The 20,527-nt window shown below is 41.6% G+C and overlaps 1 protein-coding gene across 1 annotated transcript in view; it reads left to right on the top strand.

Moving 5' to 3' along the window:
- The window catches only part of LOC138261628 (zinc finger protein OZF-like), a 123,178-nt gene that overhangs the window by 88,000 nt on the left and 14,651 nt on the right, over nucleotides 1-20,527 (top strand). The window contains exons 2-3 of the mRNA XM_069210757.1: nucleotides 16,335-16,455; nucleotides 18,393-18,506. Of these exons, the coding sequence (XP_069066858.1) occupies nucleotides 16,335-16,455; nucleotides 18,393-18,506 (235 nt within the window). The remainder of the gene's footprint in view (nucleotides 1-16,334; nucleotides 16,456-18,392; nucleotides 18,507-20,527) is intronic.

A 20,527-nucleotide genomic window follows, 5' to 3' on the forward strand; every position in this document is an offset into this window, starting at 1 on the left:
AAGGGACTGCTAAACAGCATGTTGGACTCATCTGGGCTGCTCTTCTTTTGTTGACCCTGCTGCCTGGTGTTCGCTGGGTAATCCCAAAGAACTCATCAGGATTGCTTCTTTATTTCTTGCCCCATTGGCAGCCTACTCCTTGGCTTTTTCCTAGTTATGGCACTGCTGTGATGCCAGGAGGAACCATCACCTCCCTAGTTGTGCTGGCCTGCCTGCCCCTTTTGTGTCCTCCTTCAGTGCCTCATTGGAAGCCAGCGAGGGCGCTGCTCCCTGTTCCTTGGTATCATCTATACACCATGCTTGAGAATTGCTTTATGGGTTTGCAAGTATATCGCCTGGGGAGCGCTATACTTTAGTGTAGGTCAGCCTGTGAGGAGTGCTTTCCTAGTTATTGCTTCAGTGTAGGTAAAACGCCTCATAATCTTCGTTCATTTGTGAGGGATTCCCCCTACCTCGGTTGTGAGGGGAACATGACGTGCTTCCGGAGGCTGCCGTGCTGTGGCAGGGCAGACCCAGCCAAACCCTGGACCGCAACTTAACAGGAGCCCCCCTTTAAAGGGGCCACGTCAACTGGTTCAGCCAGCCACCTCCCCCTGCTCTGTCGGAGCCTGCCTGGATCAGCCGGGAAGTGACGCCGCATTCGTCTTGAGGAGAGTTGCTGGGGCAACGAGGAAGACGCCAGCGACGCCCGCACTACCCCAACTCTAGCTCCGGGACAGCCATACTGCCATGAGGGACTCAGGAGCCTCGCCAGAGAGGTACTGCTTCACTACATGCTCATGGGCAGCAGCCTCACCTAGAGACCTGCCTGGCGGAAGAGCAGAGGAGAGTATCACTGCACTTCTCAGAAGGCACATGCCCCCCTCTCCTTGCCTGGTGCTGTCCTAGGAGAACTTAGCCTTGCTACGGTGTGGCGGTGACGGCATTTTCAAGGGAGTGTTGTAACCTATATTTGGAAGGTAGCCTTTCAGCACGAAGCTACCATAACGATCCTAATAGGGGTGCAAGTGCACCAGATCTACATGTTTGATTTGAAGAACCAATATCTCAGATAGTATCAGATCACTGTAATAATGATCTGGGTGCTACAGGGATATTTAGATAATTCACATGTTTTTCTCTACCTAGTCTTAACTGCCGCATTCCATGATCGGATGTCACAATATATGTTGTTTTTGCCTTGTTGGGGTAACATATATATTTAGGGATTCCCATTGCAGGCAGTAGGGTAAGTAAGTAATGTGGTATGAGATGTTCAATATGGAAATGTTTCTCATGATTTTTGCATTCGTAGTGATGATGTTCTGCCTACTGCGTGCTTCGCAGGGTGCTACTGGTTTATGTTGTTTTTGGTCTAATGATTATTGTGCAATACAGTTTATTTTTATATAACATTGTGAATTCTTTTTTTGTGGTGTATTTTTTGTGTCACTGGGTTGGGTGTGTTGTGCAAACGCTTTACACATTGCCTCTGGAATAACCCTGACTGCTAATGCCAAGATACCAAGGGGGTGAGCAGGGGTTATCTTAGGTGTCATCTTGTCGTGACTAGAGTGGTGGTTACTGCCTGGCTGAGGTGCATACCCTAGCCAACCAGGAACCCCATTTCCAATAGGTATGGTTGGATAAAACCACATCAAGGAGCGAACAGCCCATAACATGTCACATTTCTTCACTAAAGCACGTTGAATGCATTTACCTAGAACTCTGTTTCTACCCTTGACCTGCCCATTTGCTTGGTGATGATGAAACAAACTTTTGAAATACTTAAACCCCACTGAAACCAGAAATATTGCCATCTGTGTGTTCACAACTTGAACACAGTTATGAGACAAAATCAGTTGGTTCTACAAGTTAGTGCTCATGTAGTCTTTCACCTCTTTGTCAAGACCTAGCCACCAGAACGCGGCACCAACCGTGCACTCTAGGTGGAACCTAGATTCCCCTAGATTCCCCGTATGCGCATTGGCAATAACCACCAACCTCAACTTCTCAGATAGAATGAATCTGTCAGCATGCTTCAGAATTCCATTTTTCACCATCAGTTCATCTGATACCTGGACATAGAACAATGGGGCAAATTGTAAATTTCTTTCTTTTGGACAACCTATCACCAGAAACTGCACCACTGTTTTCAACACCTCATGTTGCTCATGTGCTTCCTGCAACTTTCTCTCTCTGAGCTATCATTCAAATGTTTAACACCCAGCACAGCCAACAAGCAACATTCCATCTCTGCCTCCTTCTCAACTATCCTTTCACTGGCTATTGGAAAGCTTGACGGTCTTCCCGTCCATTCCTCTTACCAAAACTATGCAAAATGAACAGATGATGAACGGAATGCTGAACAAAGTCTAACATTCACCCACAGTCAGAGATCTGGGCCTAAATACATCATTCCTTTGCCCAACATGCCACCCTAGTTTGCATCTAGCCATATGCAAATCAGTTTTGACCCTTTTTCCCATGGAAACAGTACAGCCTGAACTGCTAGGCCAGGTTCTCTCTGGACTGGAAACAAGTATCCTGGGACCGGTTTCTAGGTGTCACCCCTTATCAGCCAGGCTAGGTTGAATCCGGTGGCAAAACGAGCACGGGACCCACGTCTGGGCATACCTTTCCCACTTAAGGCGACAAATGCAAAAAGAACAGATGAGCAGTTGCCTCTGGCGATTAGTTAAGCGCGCATTGCGGGAAGTCGTTTAGCATAAAAAGACAGTTTCATGGTCGCGAAGAGACTAAAACTTCTGTATTTTCACCTTGAGCCCAGGAGGAGTAGACACTGGTACCAGAGAAGGAAGGTTCCAGGACCATGGGGGTACCTCTCGGGGAGCAGGGCAGGCATCCCTTATAAGTCAGAAAAGGGGTGTGGGTAACTATTGAGGCTACCCTTTGAAGCTCAGGAAGGGATGAGTACAACTCCCAGACAGGACATCTAGCTCAGCAGTACGACACTCTGCCTCACACCCAAAGACCTTTTGTCTCCATGTCTCAAAGGAACACACAGAACACCACAGGACAGCCATTCACAGCAACGTGACCCTGGACAGTGGCAGACACACAAATTTGGTTAGGCAAAAAATGGCAACTTTCAAAAAATCTATTATTTATCGGATATTTAGGTTTCTGTGATATATGGTGCATTGAATCTTATAGTAAGAATTAAACATGATCAAGTGTTCAACTGTTTTAAAGCAAATACACATGCTAGCGTGCCTGGTTTTTAGTAAGTAAACTTACAAGGGGACACGTATAGGCCGATGAACCTTTTGGATCGCATGGTGTATCCTAGCTATGTAGTAATCAATGAACATCAATTATCACTGTTATCAATCAATAACCACTAAGAGAATCATTAAGCATGAGACAATACATCAACATTTTGTGAATAACCACAACTCGATTATACATTTTATCAATTTTATTCCCCTATTAGTTACAATACTAAGTCATGAGGTTAATTCAGACTTTATTCAATCAGCTCAGAATTAGTTAATTAATGACCACCAATAATATAATATAATCAGAACTTGAGAAAACATATGCTTGAATGCTTCAGCATAAGCCAACAAAGATGAATATAACAGCATTAAAAGCAGAGTTCAGCAGTCAGTCCGTCAATCATTGTCACTGTCGGAGTCACCCAAAGAATCCTTACCTAACCCAGATTAACATTTAGCATGTGGGACTTCATGCGAAAACAATTTAGAAACATGAATTTGGAATAATAGCTAACTAAGAGAATAACTATTAAACAGTGCAGTTGGTACCTAGAAAGAAAGGCACAAAAGTTAACTAGTCACATTGTCATAACTACCCATCCACGGAATGAATCTACAACAAAGTCACTCTTCATCCTCAGGTCATCAATCGATCAGCAAAGAATCAGGCCCTCAAGGGCATGAGCCCAATGACATAATCTCGAATCGCATCTTATGGCATCATCAATTCTCCCCTCGCATCTGAAGTTTTAGCCCCTTGTCATGACTTTTTATTACAGTTTTTCAGTCCATCCCCCTAATTCCTAATTGGTCAGTCCATCGGCAGTTATGACTCTAACCTATAATATTAATTTTACAAATCTATGAATTCTAATATTTCTCCATCCCCAATTCATTGATTGGTTTACTGAATGATGTCCTCATCATCCGACTCATCAGGTATCGAAAATGTTGCATCTTCTTCTCCAGTCAGTGCTTCTGTTGTTCAAGTCCTGGGAAAGTACATTGAGTCTGTCTTACACCAAACTGATTACATATCCTAGTCCCTCATCTCCTGTTTGTCGGTACATTGCAGAAAATTCTAGCTAAGCAGATTTTATTAACATATGCAGTTAAGGGACAGTTCAACGCACCAGCTTCTCTGCAGTGCGCTAGAAATTCAGCTTCTGCATGAGGCCTGTCAACTAGGCCACAACTTCGGCTAAGTTAACTCTACAATATAATGCAAAACATATGTTATACATCTTAATATGACATACTACTACATTATTATTTATACATTTTCATTATTTCACACATTTTTAGCCCTTTCAGTACAAGTTCGTATAAATGGCTGCCGTTCCCCGTGGGCAAGTTTTTTCAGTTTCTGCTATATTTTGTCTCCTTCTCAAATCTTCCCTATAAATTCTTTCCCTGTTTCGTTCTTCCCTCCTCTGATTATTTTTAGATCTTTTCAATTTTATCTTTTGATATAATTTACATGAACCCTATAATCTTAATATGCAAGCAATCACAATTAATATTCCCTGTATGATTTTAATTAATACCCCATTCCAAATTTGACTAAGCCAATTTCCTACTGAAGCAAATCCTTTTCCAACCTTTTCCCAAACACCTGGTTCCTTTAATTCTTTCAAATCCTTACTTTAGTTAGGTTAGTCAGTGAGAGCCAGATGTAGCAAAGGGTTTTTCCCATTCTGTGTCAATGGGAAAATGTGTTCGTAGATATGGCCCTAAGTCTTTTATCTCCTTACTATTGTTAGGTATGTAAGAACAGCAATGCCTAGAGTTAATCATTTTACAGCCTCTGCCGTCTTTCGCTAATAGAATGTCTAAAGCAAGCCTATTTTGAAGCGTCATAGCTCTATCCACAGCTAATTCATTACCTATCAGGAGTATTGCCTCTGTAAAATTTGTCAGCATGTTATCCACAATAGTAGACAACTTTTGTATCTTGATCGAATGCAGAATGACTCTGAAGGAATCACTGCACCAAAGATAACTCCCACAATTGCAGTAGAGGTTTCCCTCCTCTGTCGCTTATGATGTAATTCAGTCAATTTTAGAAACTTCTTTAAGTCATCTGGTAAATTTTAGGGAACATTTTAGAGAAAACTATCCCAAATAACATGTCCCATACCATCCTCTTCCCTAATAGGTGGGTGCAGATGCAAGGCAGATTTTTAACTCTACCTTTTAACTATGCTGTAATATTTTTAAATGTTTATACCTAGTCGCCCTAAGGCCCGTGTTCAGTGGCCAAGGCTTATTAATTGGGGTCTCCATAACTACTCTCTCCGGCCCCCTGACCCTCATTAGACCAAGGCTATTATATATAGCGGTTGCCATCTTTCCCCCCTCGGTGGTGGCACATTTTTTGGCCGCCATCTTGGAGGGTTGGCATTCTAGTCACTGACAAATTTACATTAGAACCGCTTTTTAAGTGCGATGCTGCGGTTGCGAAGCGGATGTGCGCAGCACTGAAGTGTGCCTAAGGCAAGCCCCTCTGCGCCCGTCCGCACCAGGATGGGTCCAGGGGCTAGGTCCCCAAGTTATACAAAATAAAGGGTCCTACTTTCTCTTCTGAGACTTTACAACTTCCTATGCCACCCCCAGCAGATCTCTGCCAAACCTGCCCTACCCTGAGTGACCATAAGTGGTGTTGTCCATCCTGTCATTGGACTACCCTAATGGAAGAAACAGTGGGGTAGTACCCAAGTCGCAGCCTAACATTGTCTTCTTGCTAGTTAATTGACGATCATTACCAGCTCATAAATTAGTGACCTCTCCCCCACAGCCCTGTTTCTTACTGAGACATGGCTACACGAAGGATCTGCACCGAATGTCAACTTAGCACTTCCCCAAGGATATCAAATAATTAGATCTGACAGAACCACCTCGAAAGGGGGAGGAATCGCCATTATTTTCAAAGAATCTTTTAAGGCCACTTTCCGGCCACTTCAGATTACTGAGTGCGAAAGTATGTTCTTCTCATTGACTCTAAACCCCCAATTCAGGGTCTCAGGAGTCTAGATATATCGCCCTCCGTGCCCACCAGATACTTTTTTAGACTTGTTTCTCGACCTAATGGCAGATTTATCCAGCAAAAAAACAAATTTCACAATCTTAGGTGATTTTAACCTACATGCAGACAATTTAGACAATACAGCAGCTAAAACTCTTTTGGCTGGGGTGGAGTCTTTAGAGTTGGATCAATTAATCAGAGGTCCCACTAATGAGAAAGGGCACACTATTGATCTAGTTTTTAGTAACCTGATGGGTTTAGCTTCCAAGCCCCTCACCCATTAGCCTGGCCAGATCACTTTTTAATTACCCTCAATTTAGCTGTATCGCCCAACTTAAGTTCCACGCAATTATCAGGTCAACCTTTCAGATGCTGGCACAAATTTAAGGCCAGCGACTGGGACCAGACCCTGATAGACAGTAAACCAGCTCTGTTGGACACAAAGGATATTGATGCAAACACTTTTGACGATTGGATCAAAGATGTTTTAGACACTCTACTTCCTTATAGTAAGAAAACAGGGAGGTGCCAGAAGATGGGCACCCCTTGGTTCACACCACATTTACGAACCCTAAAAAGGAAATGCAGATCTTTAGAAAGAAATTGGAGGATAACTTATGAACCGGCACTAAAGGAGGACTACAGGAAAGCCATTAGACTCTATCACACAGAAATTAAACTAGCGCAAAGGACCAATAATGCGGCTAGGATAAAACAATCTCCCAATTCTTCAAAGGAGATATTCCAGCTATTTAAAGAAATCTTAAAATCTCCCGTGGAGGACAATTTAATTGAGGCCTCACAAGAACACAGCAATAATTTAGCTCTATTCTTTCAACAAATCCGTTGAGATTGGTTCTTCCGCACCTTCCTGTAATTCTTCACTCTCGTCTCTTACAGGGGTAATAGAACCATCTTTCACAAGCTCTGGTTCAACTTCAGACTCTATTGGTTCCTTTTCTGGCTTAGGTGCGGCAACCTGTTTCACTGTTTTTGGTGCTTTCAACAACACTTCTTCATGATCTGGTAGACATACTACTCTCTTTGTATTGCTCGTGTGTATCCAGTTTGGAAGTCCTGCACACTTCACAGCTGTCGTAGTTGTTAACACCACCTGATAAGGACCCCTCCAACGCAGTTCCAAACAAGTCTTGCGAACATGCTTTCTGACAACGACCCAGTCACCGGCTCTCAGGTTGTGCCCTGGATCGTGGATGGGTGGCAGAGTGGTGGCTTGCACCTGCTGAGAGAAAGAGCGAACCACATCAGCCAGACCCTTGCAATAGTCCAACACCATATCATCTGTAATGTTTACAAGTGCATTGACTGGAACTGCTGGTAATCTCACTGCTCTGCCCATGAGAATCTCATGGGGCGATAGCCCTGTCTTCCTGTCAGGTGTGTTTCTCATCGAAATCAACACCAAAGGCAATGCATCTGGCCATTTCAGATTCGTAGCTGCAGACATCTTTGCAATTCTTGATTTCAGGGTACCATTCATCTGTTCCACCAGTCCTGATGCTTCAGGGCGGTAACTACAATGCAACTTTTTCTCGATGTTTAGTGCTGCACATAAGAGTTTAATCATCTCGTTATTGAAGTGAGTTCCCCTATCTGATTCTAAAGAGATCGGAAATCCGAAACGTGGTATCAACTCTTTAAGTAACATCTTTTCTACTGTGGGACTGTCTTTCCTTCTTGTAGGGTATGCTTCAATCCATTGACTAAAAACACACACAATCACCAACACGTACTTCAAACCTCCACACGCAGACATCTCAATGAAATCCAATTGCATTCTGCTGAATGGACCTCCTGCTCTTCCAATGTGGCTCAAGTCCACCATTGTCCCTTTCTTAGGTTCAGTTGCTGACAAACTATACAGCGATGACATACTGCCTCTGCTGCCTGCCTAAACTTGGGATTAAACCAGTCAATCTTGAACAATCTAACCATGGCATCCCTTCCAATGTGTGCCTGGCCATGATAATATTTGGCCATTTGCGACAATAAACTATTTGGCAGGACCATCTGACCTTCCTCTGAAACCCAAATCTCATCAGGTAGTTGGACACATCTCAATTCGGCCCAAAGACATTTCTCTTCCTTGTCAACATTACTTTGCAATGTTTCAACTTTTCCAGAGTATCAATCACTTTCAATGAAAAACTTGTACATGGGTTGTCTTCTTCTGACATCAATTCCCATTTGTCTTTGAATGGTATACAGTTCAATGCGCAAAACCTTGCGACTTGATCTGCATATCCTGTAATCCTGTGCGTTTTGAATTGCACTGCATTTCACCACGGCAATTTCTTCAGGTAACTGTATTGTATACAACAACTCTTTTATCTTGTCGCCATTTCTTACTGGTGTACCATTAGAGGTCAGGAAACCTCTTTGCGACTACAACTGACCAAAATCATGAACAATTCCAAATCCATATTGGCTGTCAGTATAGATTGTGACCCTCAGTCTCGCAGAAACATGACACGCTCTAGTAAGAGCTACCAATTCTGCTACTTGTGCAGAATATACACCTCGAAGCCAGGAAGAATCTAATCTACCTGTGATTGTGCATACAGCATATCCTACTCTCAATGTCCCTGTACCATCTCTGAGACATGAGCCATCAACAAAGACAATTTGGTCATTTTCTTCCAATCGTGTATCTCTGATATCTGGTCTTGGTTTTGTACACAGCTCAGTTACCTCAAGACAATCGTGCTCAATGTCTTCATCTTTTTCAATTTCAACAGTATCACTTTGAAGTAATGTTTCTGGGTTCAACACTGTATATCTTTTCAATGTTATATTTGGAGCACCTACTATGCTCGTCTCATACCTTGTCAATCTTGCACCAGTCAAATATTGTGTTTTCGTCCTTGTCAGTAAAATCTCAACACAGTGAGGAACCATTACTGTCAATGGGTAGCCCATCACATTGTGAAAGGCTTTGACCAACTGCGGCAACAGCACGCAGACAACCCGGTAAAGCTGTTGCGACTGGGTCCAAAGTAGCTGAAAAATAGGCTACTGGGCGATTAGCACCTCCATAGACCTGTATCAAGACAGAAAAAGAACAAGCATCACGTTCATGACAAAACAATGTGAATGGCTTCTTATAATCAGGCATTCCTAACGCTGGAGCTCTGCACAAACTCTCTCTCAACTCAGTGAACGCTTTCATCTGATCCTCATCTAAAGTTATGGTATCTGTAACATCCTTGTGTGTCAGCTGCTGTGATGGTTTGGCAATCTCAGCAAAATTTGGAATCCACTGACGACAATAACCTACCATTCCCAGCAACATTCTGACATCTCTCTGTGAAGTCGGAGGACTTCTCTGCAGTATCATGACTGTGCTGCAATTTTAAAGGTGACACTTTATGTCCAAATTTTGCCAAGAGATTCAACAGGGCAATCGAGTCGTACTTACCCTCGTCCCTTGTCTTGGACGCAATCAACAAGACATCAATGTACTACACTAGAGTCGATTGGTATGATAGTTCCATTGACTTTTCAAAATCAGATTGAACAGAGACGGGGACTCCGTATATCCTTGTGGAAGTCTGCACCAACTGTAGACTCTGTCTAGGAATTTGAAACTAAAAAGAAACTGACTGTCTTCATGAAGAGGCACAGAAAAGAAAGGTTGTGACAAGTCAACCACTATGAAGCATCCTGCATTGCATGGAATCTGAAACAGTATCACTGCTGGGCTCGGCACTACTGTACAAAACTTGACCACCATGTCATTGACTTTTCGCAAGTCCTGCACAATTCGTACTTTCCCACACCGCTTCTTTAAGCCCATTATCGGTGAATTACATGGACTGCTCAACACTTCTTTCAAAACTCTGTGTTTCAGGAAATCTCCAATTATTTGCGCCACTTTCATCAGAACATCTTGTGCCATGTTATACCGTGGAAGCTGCAGAAACACTAAATTCGGCTTCAAAGTAATCTTAATCAGTTCCACTCCCTTAATCAAATCCACTTCTTTACCTGTTGTCAAGTCCCAAACGTTCTCTTGTACTGTTCCCTGCAAGTCTGCATGCAATTCTTTCACAGTAAACATCGGGAAAAACTCAATCAATGGGTACTCTTTATTATCGTTTTCATTTGCAGTTTCAGGTGTCTGTTCTTCCTCATCATCACTATTAGTCTGAACCTATTGTTACAATAACCACATGGGAAACAAATGTGTGTCAACTCGACTCTATAAAACAGTCTGAACAACATATCCATGATCTGTAGTAGTTGGTTAAGTGGGAAGTAAATTATAAAAGAGTAGTGGAACTGTGCTAATGTTTCCATCGTGTATTTGTGGAATCTGAGGTCCATTAAGATGTCTCTAAATGAAAAAAACGAGAATTAAAGGTATTCCTGTATGAATAAGTTACTAAGGGTAATAGAGTGAACAAATATAAAGACACATGTTTCACTCCAATTGTATGGTGCGGTGCTTAGAAACTGTATTGAAAATGTGTGAATGTTGTTAACTAAGTGCAAAATCCAGGAGAATATGTTTAAAACATACCATTTCCTTTGTGGTAGGAAAAAATGGCCAAGTTTTGTTCTAACAAAGTGATAAAAATGGATAAAAAATAGTTGAAAAAAAATGATTCAAAAGAGCAGTGCAGGAACAAAAATATAGTATAGTCAGCCAAATGGCAGATATGTGCTCACTAATTAACACTGGTTAAATATGCCCAACAGTGGCAGAGTCCTAAGTTGGATTTTGGCTGGGAATCAGCTCTGAAGCAAAAAGTATGAAAAGACAATAAAAAGTAGCACCACAGTCTGTGGGCTCTGTATCAAAATGGGAGGTCCCCTGCACTGCACTTACCTATACTATGGTGTGGAAGAACTCACACAGTTAGCCCATTGTGAATCAAACACACCAGGTATCTTTCCTCAGAGTCGGGACCAAGCGTCAGCCAAGCATCCATTGTCTATGGCCTGTGTCATACATTTTGCATATTTCCTGCAAGCAACACTAGAGTGCTGCTAATTATGGTGGCCATAATAGGTTGGGTCCTAATTCATAGAAAAGTGGTAAAGCATTCATAAATTCTGACGTTAATTCTGTAAAAAGTGATTCCCTATTAGGTTTTATAAAAAACAAGTTTTAGAATGTAGCTCTCGGAACAAGACTGCAAACATAGATGGTGCAATAGATGGAATAGCGATCAGATTTCCAAAATAAATGTCAGCCATCTTGAAAGTTCTGTATGTGAATTGAGATTTTCCTAGCCTTGGTGTCTGAAAGGCTAGATTTTAATACAGACACAGAGGCGAGTATTATGCGTTATTTTCTTACTTTAATAAATACAGCAGCCAAGAACTTCAAATCCCAGAAACCCTGGGAAAAAAACTATAATATCACATCACAATGACACATTGAGTACGAGTACAACTATCTTGACTGAGAGCAACAAGTCCTCTTTTCTTGCGAGAGTCAGTCAGAAGAATCTGAGAGCCAAATCAGAACCAAATAGAAAGTCAAATGGGAGAATAAGAAATCCTAAAGGAATCCATCAAGAACGAAGCAGAAGAAACTGGCAACCAGGAACTTTGATGTGGCGATGCCAGACACAGAGAACCTGAATGTGAATCAGCCGGATGTAGCAGTGCTGGTTGAAGGTAGAGGAACTGCAGAGGAAATAACAGGGAGAGTTAATGAAACTGCGGTGGGATAATACTTGCCTCCATGTCTTTAATAAAATCTAGCCTTTCAGACACCAAGGCTAGAAAAATCTCAGTTTTATTACAAGACCGGAGGCTCATATTATGCTTGTTCAAAGCAAGGGAATTACATTGTCTAATGGGTGATCAAGAGGTTTACAGTAAAATGTTCTAAAAGTGTTAAAGTTTGACCAATCTGCAGATCTGAGAATATCGTGTAACCCAGCCCCTGCCCAAAAGGCGCGAGAGGCCGCACCCCCTCTCACTGAATGAGCATTCAAAGGAAAGGGTAGATATACCCGCTAGGGCCATAGTGGTAGCAGACACAGGCTTATGTGGTTTCTGAAAGGAAATAAGTAATTAGGAAGAGGAAATGCTTCTAAGATCTGCAGTTCACGAAACGTAAGTCTTCAAACAGTTACCAACACACAGCTTGGGTTAAGAGGGGAAAAAAGGATAATGCACAGATGCTAAATTAGTTTTGGTGCATCTATTGACCTGGAAGTACACACCTAAAGAGAAATAACAGAAAGAGGAAACATCTAAAGCTTTTACATCAGAAACACACTTAATGGATACCAGACCCAAAAGCATCGTCAACTTGGCAGACAAATGTTTGAGCGATAAATCAGCATTATCTGGCCATGCAATAAAAAGACGAAGTACAGTATTAACATCCCACATGACATTGTATTTAGGAGTTGGAGGTTTAGCAAAACATTCTCCCTTCAAAAGTGGACAGACTAATGGGTGTCTGCCAATAGGCCTTCCGTCCACTTTGATATGCTCTGAAGAGATTGCTGACCTATATGTATTAATGGTCCGATAAGCTTTACCGTGAAACGCTAAAGAGGCAAGGAAATTGACCACCAAGGTTTCATCCGCTGAAATGGGATTTGAATCCCTGTCCAAACACCAGCTACACCAGGCCAACCAGGCAGACCTATAGACCTTCGTTGTGCCTGGAGCCCAGGACTGCTGGATAAAATGGATAGCTTCCTCCGAAATTCTTGGGGCTCTCCAGGAAGTCCCGAAACCCTCCAAGCTATGCGATGAAGGGCGTTCTCTATGACCAGGGGATCAGGAAGACCCTGGGGGTTCAAGAGCAGATCGGAAAAGGGAGGAATCAACATAGGGAAATCCGAGGATAGCTCCAGAAGGATCGGATACCAAGGTTGGGACTGCCAAAAGGGATTGATCAAGATGAGGAATGACTGTTGTCTGCGCACTTGTGCTAGAACACGAGCAATAAGAAGAAATGGAGGGAAAGCGTAGAGAAGGGAAGGGGGCCATAACTGAAGGAAGGCATCCGTGGCCATCGCCAAGTGGTCTGGCCTCCAGCGGAAAAAGGAAGGAAGTTGAGTGTTGAGACAGGAAGCTAAGAGGTCTATTGACATTAAGCCAAAGATGGAAGAAAGATGATTGAAAACAGAAGGATGCAGATGCCAGTCGCTTGAGTCGTAATTATGCCTGGTAAACCAATCGGCCACGACATTGAGTTCACCCGGTAGATATTCTGCTCTGACCGATATGTTCTTCCGCAGGCAAAATTCCCACAGGCTTCTGGCCAGTAAAGCCAGAGGTTTGGATCTGGTACCACCCAATCGATATATGTACCTGACTGCTGACAGGTTGTCCATCCGGAGGAGCACCATGCACCTTACCCTGCCTTTTGTAAAGGACTGGATGGCAAAGGAACCTGCAAGCATCTCTGAACAATTGATGTGCTGTGTTGAATCCAGAGTGGACCATGAACCCCCAGTCTTGAGTTGACTGCATCTTGCGCCCCAACCTGTCAGACTTGTATCTGACTCTGAGACAAGATCTGCGGCGGCAGAGAAAATTGTTCTCCCATTCCAAGCATATAAATGACTTAGCCACCAAAGGAGTTCCTCTCTGTATTCAGAATCCAAAATGACTGGGTCTAAGTAAGCAAGAGCTTGACGAAGATGACTGATTTTTAGTCTTTGAAGGGCCCTGTAATGTAGAGGCCCTGGAAAAATGCCCTGAATGGAGGAAGAGAGAAAGCCCACCAACTGAGCCGAAGATCTGAGGGAAGTGCTGGGAATGGATAAGGGGTGACAAATCTCTTTCTTTATCAAATCTACTTTCTGTTGAGGGAGCTGAAGTATTGAATCAACTGTATTCACTAAAAACCCCAGAAATTCTAATTGCTGAGCAGGTAAGAGGACCGACTTCTGAGGGCTAATGAGGAAACCCAGACTTAACAAAACATTCTGACAAAGATCTAGATGAATCAAGAGACGGGACCTGTCCTGGTCCATTATAAGGAAGTCGTCTAGATAAACAATGAGCCTGACACCCTGACCTCTGAGGAAGGCAGTTACCAGCTTGAGAATCTTGGTAAAGCACCAAGGGGCTGAAGACAGGCCGAAAGGAAGCGTCTTGAATTGGAAGAAAGAATCTTCCCACTGGAACTGTAGGAACTTCCTGTAAGCGGGATGAACGGGGACCGAGAGATAGGCGTCCTGGAGATCAAAACGGACCAACCAATCGCCCTGAAGGAGCAGATCCCTGAGATGAAGGATAGTCTCCATCCTGAAATGATGATACACTACAAAATCGTTGAACAGTTTTAGGTTTATGACTGGACAATGCTTGTTGTTCTTCTTGTGGACAAGAAATATAGTGCTCAGGAAGCCTGTAGGATGGAAGGAGACCCTTTCTATCGCATGTTTGCCAATAAAGCTTGTATCTCCTCCTGAACCAACAGAAACTTGTCGTTTGAAAAATGAAGAGGTTGAGGAAGATGAGTCTGGAAGGGACGCTGATACAACTCTATGCAACAACCCTGGACGGTTTGAATATCCCAGGGATCCGACGTGAGAGACAACCAAACATTTAAACAACTTACTAGTCTGCCTCCTACGGGAGGAAGGCCAGAACGGAAAGTTCTTACCTGCGAGTTGATCTCCCTTGGGCCTGAAACCCCTGCCGTGGCCTACACGGAAACATCGGGGATAAAACTGGGGTTTGTATCCCTGATAGGAGTCCTGCTGGGAGTCTTGGTTGAAGGAACCTCGGTTGAGGTATTGTCCCCGTGACGCATAACGGCTGACAAAGCGACTCCCTCCTCTGCCGGCTGTGCCAAAAACCCATTGAGGAAACATTTTCTTCATGTAAGACTGGGCCTTGTCAATAGAGGCACAGGTTGAGACGTATCTACTCATTTCTTCGATGAAGGAATCACCAAAAAGAAGACCTTCAGCCTTAGGTCCTTCTTCTTTGGTTGCTAAGGAACTCAACTTAGGGTCAATTTTAAGTAGAAGACTCTTGCGTCTTTCTTGAGCAAAATAAGCATTAGCATTGCCAAGCATGCAAATTGCCCTTTGCGCCCAATTGGAAAGTTGCCTCAGGATCCATCTCTCCGTTCTTGCCTCTTCGGCCAGATCCAAAATCCTTGTTAAGGGACCAACTAGATCAAGATGTCTGTCCTGGCAGTTAGACCAAGCTCTATCGACCCCTTTCTTGGGATCCTTTCTGCACCGAAAATGAAACCACCTGAGGCCCCGCGTCCAAAAGGAACGAAGCGGCACACAACAGCCGTTGAGAGATGCAATAACTGTTGAAGAACGAGGCGGAATGCCTCAGGAAAGCAAGCGCACGCAGCAGAACATTCCAAATGAGCGCGAGGCTCAAAACGGTAAAGGAAAAAGACAATAGCAGAAATATATATCAATAAATACAATACAATGAAGTATAATAAAAATACATGAGGCGAGCAGAGTACTTATCTTGACTGTGAGCAGCAAGAAAAGTGGGCTTGCTGCTCTCAGTCAAGATCGTTGTACTTGTACTCGATGTGTCATTGGTTACACCCTTTGTGATGTGATATTGTAGTTTTTTTCCCAGGGTTTCTGGGATCTGTAGTTCTTGGCTGCTGTATTTATTAAAGTAAGAAAAGAACGCATAATATGAGCCTCCTGTCTTGTAATAAAATTAATGTTTTGTTACAATATTATCTGGATGCAGGTGTGCTACAATACGTTATAGTAGATTTCTATTAATAAAATGGCCTTCAGGTTTGTAGCCCTATGCTGCAGTCAGGCTTTCACCTTTCATGGTGCCCCCATTCAGCCTGAGATATGTGAAAGTCTTAGGGGCCCCTAACTACATCCTTAAGGGAGACCCCATGATTGTGCATTAAGCCACACAGGGTGTTTAAACAATTCAACAAATGGGAGAAGGTTAAACAGGCTTGGTCCATTCTGAGATTTAGAGTTCATCCCTTCATCGTTTGCTTTCAGATCCTCCTCTGAACTTCCTGCTGTTTTTATGTAGTTTCTTGGCTCGGTTTTAAGATCTTTTATTTTCCGATTTCCTAGATCTGTGATTTTTGTTTAGGGAGCTAATCAATGACTTTTTTTTTGTTTCAGGTGTCAGTAGTGCTAAGAGACTTCACACTCTATTTTTCTGAGGATGAGGATTCTGGAGACTGTCAGAAAGAGCTCCTTGGGGCCACAAGCGAAGACTGTAATCATCTGAAAGACCCGCTCGGTATAATCTTTGTTTTTATTAGTTCACTGTCACATAGTAAAATGCCAAAATGCAGAGTTTGGATTTGATTTACATACTACTTAAATTTATACAAATGAGTTTTATCTTAGTATGACGTTTTCATTGATTTATAACTACTATCTCCTGGTAAATTAAAATTTCTACATTCTGGCATCCTGATGCGAAAAAATAAAATGTCCCATAAGTCACCAGCTCTGGCGCATGCACGTGTCTCTTGTGTGTCATCTGGATGTTTTGCAGTGGTTGCAAGAATATCATGGCTTCTCAGGAGTCCATGTGTGAAGTGATGACGAGTGACAGAGTGGCCAAAAGCAAATGCTGTTGTGGTGAGGCTGTAATTCGTGGTATCTGCCACATCAGAAGGATCCTAGGAGCAGCTAGGTCGGCAATCTATCTCTAGCTAAAGGGAGTAAGACCAGAACAGAGCACTTGTGCGCATAAGATGGACTCAACTCAGTGTGGAGCCACCAACAAAGTGAGAGTATGCTATTGGCCAAGCCCATTACTTGCTGGATTGATAAATCGTAAAAAGTAATGATACATTACACTGTGATTTGAAACTTGATAGATGGTAACCGTGAATGTGACCAGTAGAAAAAAAATATCTTCTTAATTATTGTTTCAAACCACAACATTGCATTGTTACATTTTCCTCAACCTGTGAATTACCAAAATGAAACCTTGCAAAATGTCTTGGGCCAATCTGCTGGAGCGAAACACATGTCATCTAGTTTCCAAAAATTGAGATCAACAAGGAGATACTTCTAATTCCGAATGAATTACGATGCCTTCTAATAAACGTTTGGTGGTGTTGGGAATTCTAGATTTCAATCTACTAGGTAAAACTGGACTAAGGGGCTACACCCAGTGGATCCCTATAAATAGACCTTCCAACCTACTTTAAAGAAAACTGCAGTTGTGAAATAGGTCAGTCTACTATCAACCCTACCTCCTTGCCCCCCTCTTGAGAACTTCAGAACCTAATTTTGGAGAAATAAACAAAGGCACGATTGTGCAGGTTTCACAAACAGTAAATACATAGTGTTGCCAAAGTTTAAAAAAATACTGTTTTCTCTCTCCAGGATTAAGAGATTTATTGAAAGGCTGTAAGGCTACAGTCCTTCCCACAAACAACCAACCATGACTGGCATTATTCTATGATTTAGCAACAAATAAGCATGGCTAGTGCCAGCTTGGCGGGCTGAATTAAAATCTGTGTGGTTCTTTTGCAGTTTAGGGCAGATAGCTTTCTAATTTGGAGCTAAATCACTGAATGTTTTAACATTTCTTTTGAATAAGATTATTTCAGCCTGTGGCAAGGAACCCCGTGCTTCCTACTATCGAAGGAAATATCTTCAAAAAAGTCCAACCGAGTATGAATGTTCAGGGACTTGTGTCTCTTATTTATTGAAAAATACAGATATTTTTAATTTCAAATCTTATTAAGCGAACAGGTAGGCTATATCACTAACTAATGTGCCCTAATCCAAATGTGGCAAGAGTACATCTGCAGTGCACATAACCCCCTAGATTCGGACATTCATGTTAGGGGGCAGCTTGGATGCCACTTCCTATACTGCACTACATGACTGTCCCTGCATAACAAGGCGTTGGGCAGAAAATGTGAGCTTTTTCTAGCTTTCTGTTCAATGCTAATGGTGATAATTAATACAATGATTTCTAATTTATAAATACCTAAAATATCAAGATTAATTATTTATGTTAATATTGCTGAATGTTTGATTTGATTAGTATGGTAATTATAAACAGTTTTAGTAATTGTAATGGCGGTAATAATAACATTAATGTAACTGAAACACTTTTTATAGAGTTGTTAGGAATACGCTAACATTTCATTTTTAGAGCAGCCGGCATTGACAATGAAACATAATGAGGATTTATTTTTAATTCATCAGGTTCTTCAAACTTTAATCCTGAAATAATAATCAGTTCTGATGGAGAGGAAGAGACAAATCTGAAAGATCATTATGTCCCCAAAATAGGAGAAGCTCTTCCAAGATGCAACCCGGGTAAGTAAATACTGAACTGAAAAGCCCAAGTCCATCAGGCTATGTTCACTCAATAACACATAACATTTCCTAGACTACTTGTCCTGCTGTGTTTTTAAGTGGCTAGAATATGTAAAATGTTGGCTGTGCTCAAACTACTCTGCAGACATACTTTGCTTCTTCTAGGGAGCCAACTGGAATAAATCAAAAAGGCTCTTATTCACAAAGGTAAACTTCAATGTTTGTGTACGCTTACACTTTACAGCTGCAGGACAGATCTGTCTTTTTATGTGCAGAGTTTTCCGCCCTGAATGCAGAGTTTCAGCAGTTGTAAAGTTACTATTGAATTGCAGTTTTAGGATACAGAGAAAGAGTAAATTTATACAAATGTGAAAGTTGGCCTTTGCGAATCAGGCCCAAAGTACAAAATGGTGATGCTTTGAGCTTTACCTCTGCTAATTTTCTTTGTATCCACATAGGTGATTTGTTCCATAAAATGTAATAAGCATCACCATTCATTGCATAGTCCTATTTATTCTTAGTATGTTCTCTGGATGCAGTTATAGCGTTGTTAATAGTGTAATACACAGTATTTGATCTCGTTTTGCAGCTGTAGCTAATAAGAGCATTATTTGACTGTGCATTTGAGTTGGTCATTCTCAAAATATTAACTCATTTATGAGATGTAGAATTTGATCACATTTTAAATTTAGAGATCCTGTAACTAATGTTAACAATTGGACTGATTTCAGTTTACTCTCCTGTAAAATATGACCCAAAGTTCAGTTTACCCCTACCAGCTCTTCCACACATACATTAAGAGATTGTGATCAATTTTTCAAAATACTACTTCAAGAAAGGGACATATCATATAGGTCAATAGTTGGAGAAACAATCAAAGCAAAATCTCTTACATTTCAGCATCACATACAATACATAAACTCATACAAGCTTTACTTTGACATTCTTCCAACTCATCATGGTCAGCTCTTGCCTCTTTTCAAAATCTCTCTGGTAAAGAAGTATAGATCTATCACAGATTCTATTAAGTCTGCCTTTAGAGCTCCTTGCACAAATATATATAGTTGATATCCTTATGCCCGGTTTTAAGATGAGACAGTTAAAGTGAGTTTAACTCTGTGAAGATAACTTAATTCTACATTCAGCAGATGTCAAGAATGTGATCACTAAAACTGATATAATTCGAGCTGCGTTTAGGAGGATTCTAGTGGATATGAGAATAGTGAGATCAAATTGGAACTAATAAGATGTAGCAGCACATCACATAATAAAATATTCCAGAAAGTGGTTATGAGCGTCCTATAAAGAGTCCATATATTTTGTTCAGAGAATATTTTCTGAAGTTGTTTAAATAAACAATGAGAGTCGAAGTAGCTAAATATTAGGTCTCTCTTAATCAGCTCAGCAGAAATTCCCAGCTTCTCCATGCTTGAAAAACAGTCTTGGTGGATGTAAGCTTTAGTATTGCTGGACCAGGTTTTCTTTATACCTAGGTCATATGGATCTTTGATGTTGACAGAGAGAAATAAAGAGCTGTTGTCAGCATATGAGCATGATCAATTATTACATTTTCTAGTTCAGTTAATAATGAGAGTTAGTGTTATTTAAAGGGTTTCATTTTCAAGCCTTTTAGTTATCCATCTGTTAATAAAGTATTATTTTCTAAGTCTCATTAAAAGTTAATATAATCCATCAATCGATATTTGATAATAAAGTAAATCATTATATTAGTCAATAATACAGTCAATATAGTAATAATGCAACAAGCATTTTCCTCGAAGAAATTCCCTGTTCTTAATTAGATCAGGATTAAATAATAGAAGGAAGAGGTGTCAGTTCAGATATCTGTAAAGAGTTCTGAGGTGAGAAATCAGAGCATAACCCTAAAGCTTTTACATAATAGGCTATAAAGTTCAGCTCAAAATAACAGAAGACACAAAAATAGGCTAAAACCTGTCTTGTAGATAAGTTTAAGAAACTCAGAGTAGAGTCTCTAGTCAGAGTGAGGGAATAGAAGTCCA

This window comes from Pleurodeles waltl, chromosome 10 (assembly GCF_031143425.1).
Source record: "Pleurodeles waltl isolate 20211129_DDA chromosome 10, aPleWal1.hap1.20221129, whole genome shotgun sequence".
NCBI classification, from domain to species: domain Eukaryota; kingdom Metazoa; phylum Chordata; class Amphibia; order Caudata; family Salamandridae; genus Pleurodeles; species Pleurodeles waltl.